The sequence below is a fragment of the Nicotiana tabacum genome, chromosome 21 (genome assembly GCF_000715075.1).
Source record: "Nicotiana tabacum cultivar K326 chromosome 21, ASM71507v2, whole genome shotgun sequence".
In the NCBI taxonomy this organism is placed as follows: domain Eukaryota; kingdom Viridiplantae; phylum Streptophyta; class Magnoliopsida; order Solanales; family Solanaceae; genus Nicotiana; species Nicotiana tabacum.
The window spans coordinates 18,089,927-18,094,531 of record NC_134100.1 but is presented as its reverse complement, the minus strand read 5'-3'; the positions used below and the strand labels follow the sequence as shown (position 1 = coordinate 18,094,531).

The 4,605-nt window shown below is 41.7% G+C and overlaps 1 protein-coding gene across 1 annotated transcript; it reads left to right on the top strand.

Moving 5' to 3' along the window:
- Window positions 1–3,969: 3,969 nt before the first annotated feature.
- On the top strand, window positions 3,970–4,353 carry LOC142175149 (bZIP transcription factor 44-like). The gene has a single exon (XM_075241725.1). The coding sequence runs from the start codon at window positions 3,970–3,972 to the stop codon at window positions 4,351–4,353; it is 384 nt and encodes a 127-aa protein (XP_075097826.1).
- Window positions 4,354–4,605: the final 252 nt, after the last annotated feature.

Here is a 4,605-nt window from a genome sequence, read left to right as displayed (position 1 = left end):
ATGGTGTTAATTTGGAAGTCATCGGAGAAAATTAGGTTTTTAGACCAAACTTCGATTGAAGATTTGAGATGTTGTAGTCTGATTCGAGGGAAACTGATACCAGATCCGTAAAGAGGAGGTTGTGGGGAAGTTATGTTGTTAAGATGGGGTCGTTTGGACCACCGGATAAAACACCTTGGTCTGGAATCATGAAAGAAACAAAGTTAGAAAGACGAAGATCAGGGCGCCGAGCAGAATTTACAAAAAATTACCTGCTCACAGAACTTATCGATCTCACTAAAAATAAGCAAGGCGTTGAGCTCATGGTTTTCCTCGGGCACATCAAAAAGCCTTTCAAACGCATCTTTATCTCCGACGGGCGCCCCCACATTGGAAGATTCTTTATTTTAGGCATCCTACATCTCCCTCGGAGGTAAATTCGGTCCCGGAGGGGAATCAATCACTTCAATAATCCCGACTGGACCAATCGGGCCGTCTCTTATTTCTAGAGAGCTTCAGAGCTAGGCTCCTCCGGACCGCCCACCAAATGCACCTTAGCTCGAGGAATATTTTGGCCGTCAACTGGCTGGGGACATTGCTTAATATACGCTCGAAGGCCTCTTCAGCCCGAGGTTGGACAACAACAGTATCAAGTTCCGATTTAAAAGCCACCGGCTCAGCAATATGTGGGACGGTCAGGTTTTCTCCTCCCTCAGGTGCTACTGAGGAGTCATCTTTCTCCTCGTCTTCAGCTTAGGGACTCCTCGATACTTCTGGAGTTAAGGCTGTTGAATCAGCCTTAGGTTCTTCCATTTTGGCCTTCTTGGATTTCGAAGGCTCAGTCGATGATTTCCTTCGTTTTTTCTTCTCTTTGTCAGGTTTCGGGGTATCCGCTTCCCCAGGTGGTGCTTCTCTCATCAAGGAGGCCTCTCCCAGACTTGCGCAAATATAAAATGTAAACACAAGGAATGAAGGCGCAATCAGAGATAGTTCTTCTAAGAGATTAAATTACAACAGAAGTGAGGGCTCACTGTGGTTCTTGGCCTCCCATCACACCCTAGACAGGTCGCGCCGCATGCGCTCAACATATGGGCAAGTCGAATCTAGCCAGCTAACCCAGCCCGAGAGAACCTTAACCGCACCAGGGTACGTCGCGGCAGCTGCATTAACAGAAGAAATCAGTTCATGGGGAAATTGATCCAAAAGGAAAAAAATACTTAATTAGTGTATCCACTTACGTTTCATATTCCACCTTTCAGGTAACGGCATCTTCTCCACTGGAATCAGGTCTGAGGTCCTAACTCGGACAAAACGGCTCATCCACCATATGCCCCTAACCTCTTCAGTGCAAGCAAAAAAGGCTTTCAAGGCCCGACATTGGAGCTTAATCAGGTCCAACGGAAGAGTCGGGGACTGTACATTCTGATCAAGTGGTCGAGGGTGAAGGGCATCCCCTTAATCATGTTTGCAAAATATCTGATCATGTAAACAATACGCCAAAATGACGGATGAATTTGACTGAGAGTCACTTGATATCGTTCGCAGAAGTCGAGGATTACGGGGTCTATTGAAGGCGAGGATGGCTCCACGGGGCCAAGAGTAAATGGATAGGTATACACACTAAGGAAACCGGCTTTGTATGTCGTTATGTCCTCTCCCCGAGAATGAATCTCCACCAGCACCGCGTCCCCCCAGCGGCAGTCAGTCTTCACCTTCTCGGCGTCTACTACTAAACTAATATATCGGGACATGGGTTCACATCATCCCGGCTTCGAAGAAGGCTTGTCGACCATGAGATCGGAGGTCGTTTCATAGGGTCCTGGGATGCATTCCTCAAGATGAGGGGGTACTATTGCCTTGCCCGTAGACGAGCGTGAAGAAGAGGAAGGCACGTCTTCCTGAGGGACAGAGGTGGAAGTCTTCGCCATCCTTGTTAAAAGGTTTTAGAGGGGAGAAGAAATTGTTATCAGAGAAGAACACAAGAGAGAAGTAAGAAGAACTCTTTTGAAGGCTTGATGATACAGTGGAAAATAAGGGGCGAAGGAAGAAGTATTTATAGAGGTCAATCTTGTACGTTGGAGCAGGCCGAAAGATAGCCAACCACTGTAATCAATTCAATGGCTTTTCAAGGGCTGTATGGACGCGACCTTTAGACACCCTTTTGTCACATCAATCGCTTGATATAGCGTAACTGAAGTCATGATGGAAGTATCGAAGAGGAAAGAATTCAAGACCGTATCTTATGATCATTACGACATTTCATAGCCCGTCTCCAAAAGGCTTGAGGTTCGACCCCGAGGGCTCCCTATGCTTGATCTCGGGGCAGCGCAAATCGGTGGCTATCATGGACAAGCGGGAAATTCCCAAGGCACGTGGTCAAAGCTGACAACGCCTACAAGAATAGTACAAGTCCGTACCGAACCATTAAATAGTTGTACCAGCTATGTTTCTTTGTAATAATTATACATGTATCATGTTGGGATTCCCCCTCCTATATAAAGGGAACCTTTGTTATTTCTTGCAGGCATGATATTCAATACAAGAACAAGAACATTCTCTGCTCTTTAACTTAAACATATTCTACTGTCGCTCCTTTGATTTTATTGCTTACATTTATTGTGTTTTATTGATTGTTCTTCATTTATTACTCATCATTGATCATAAAGAGCCATCATCAAGGTCCTTAGAACTGTTAGTTCTTCATCGACCATCGCCAGTCTGACACTTTAGCTCGACCTCAAGGCCCAGCGTAGGCCAGCTCGAGACCCCGATTCACGGCTATTCGGTTTGCATAACATACTGTCCTCTAGCTCTTATCTTATTTTCCTGACTCACACTTAGCATCTATCGCTTACCAACTAGCATTAAAATAAATCACGTATTTTTAGCTATACAACAAAAGAACCGCAATTAAATAAAGTTAAACATACTATAAACTTTATAATTCATATATAGATTTCACTGTATAGCTGGAGCCCTTCCAAATAGTAAAACAAGTCCTGCGCAAGCACGTTTGTCCATTTTTGACTTCTCCTTTTCTTACCTACCTTAGCAAAAAGAAAAGACCCAATAGAAGTCCCCCTTTTCAAAGATACTACATTTTTTATTTTAGTCTTTTTTGGAAATTTATATTTGATTGGCAGACTCGTCCTACTTTTTAATTTCCTTCAAGGGGCACTTACAATCCTATATAATGGTTCTCCAATGCTATCACAAACCTCTTCCATTTCTCCTTCCTCTCCTAAACTTTGGTGTTCTAAAACTCTGTTCCTATAATATTCCCCTCTCTCATTTCCTCTTTATTTCCTCTTCTAAATCTTGAGACTTTATTAAGACATTGCTCATGCCTTTTACTCTTGACGTCTACATGTTTTACTTTAGTTCTTGATGTTTGGTATCCATATCTCGAGTAATCAGTGAAGTCATTCTTTCTGGTTTTACCATCAATTCAACCCTTCGTCGTGGTACCCATTTAGTTCAATCTTTCTCTGTCGTCTTCCTTTACTGGTTCTACGTATTCCCCTGAAAAAATAACCTTTTAACTCCATTAAATTTCAACCCCTATATCATAATTTAGCTATTAGTATACTATTGATATTTTTATCGAGTTATTACAACACTATCTTTCTTTTTTTAACAAATTCGGTATCCCCACCAATTTGTCCGACTAATTCAGATGTACACCATGTAGGGTCTATTAAAGGTAGTTTAAACTCAACTAATTCAGGTTCGGCCCAGGTTTGACCCATATTGTAGGGCCAATAGAGGTGCTCTAAACATCCAATATCCATAATTCATTAGCCCAACCAACCCAGCTCCGCGTTTTGTAGGAACCATTAAAGGTAATTTAACCACCCGATATAAAAAATCTACCAACCCGACAACTTCAGATTGGTATCGCATGAGACCCATTAAAAGAGTTCAATTCTATAAAGGTATGACTTCTTTTGGTGGAAATACTTTAGGGCCAAGCCAAGAAGATATGCGATAATGGACCAAAGGAAACACAAAAGAATGATATCAAACAGGGAATCAACAAAATGGTCAAGGATGAAAAAGCAAAAGCATTCTGATGATCTAACAACTCAAGTGAATCAACTTAGGGAAGAAAACAACCAAATTGTAATAAATATACTATATGTGTTGACACAGTTTCAAATGAACGTGGAAGCAGAGAACTTGATTCTCAGAGCTCAGATTGCTGAATTAAGCCACAGGCTGCCGTCTCTAAACGAGATCATAAATTGCGTGAACTCATCAAATTTAAATTCTGCGGCTGCAATTCATGAAAAAGAGGAATATGTTAGTTATCTTGAATTAGATGATTTCTTGAACCCTTGGAATTTGCTCCAAGTGAATCACTCTGTTATGTGATGTAGTGGCCTGAACTGGCTAACCAAAGTTACTTTCGGAATCACACTTCTTACAGCTAACTTGTGTCCAGAAGGCATCTTGGACTGGATGTGCTGGAAAAGGTTACATATGATGACAGTAATAGGCATGAATTATTTGCAAATTAAAAACAAATAATGGAGATAATATAACAGAATAAACCTAACACTATAGCTAAAGAAAAAGTAGATTACATCAGTTGTTATACAACCATGAACATCAAAACTAGGGCTG

What these genes read in the sequence shown, in the direction of transcription:
- LOC142175149 (XM_075241725.1), top strand. Translation starts at nt 3,970, where the DNA reads ATGGACCAAAGGAAACACAAAAGAATGATATCAAACAGGGAATCAACA.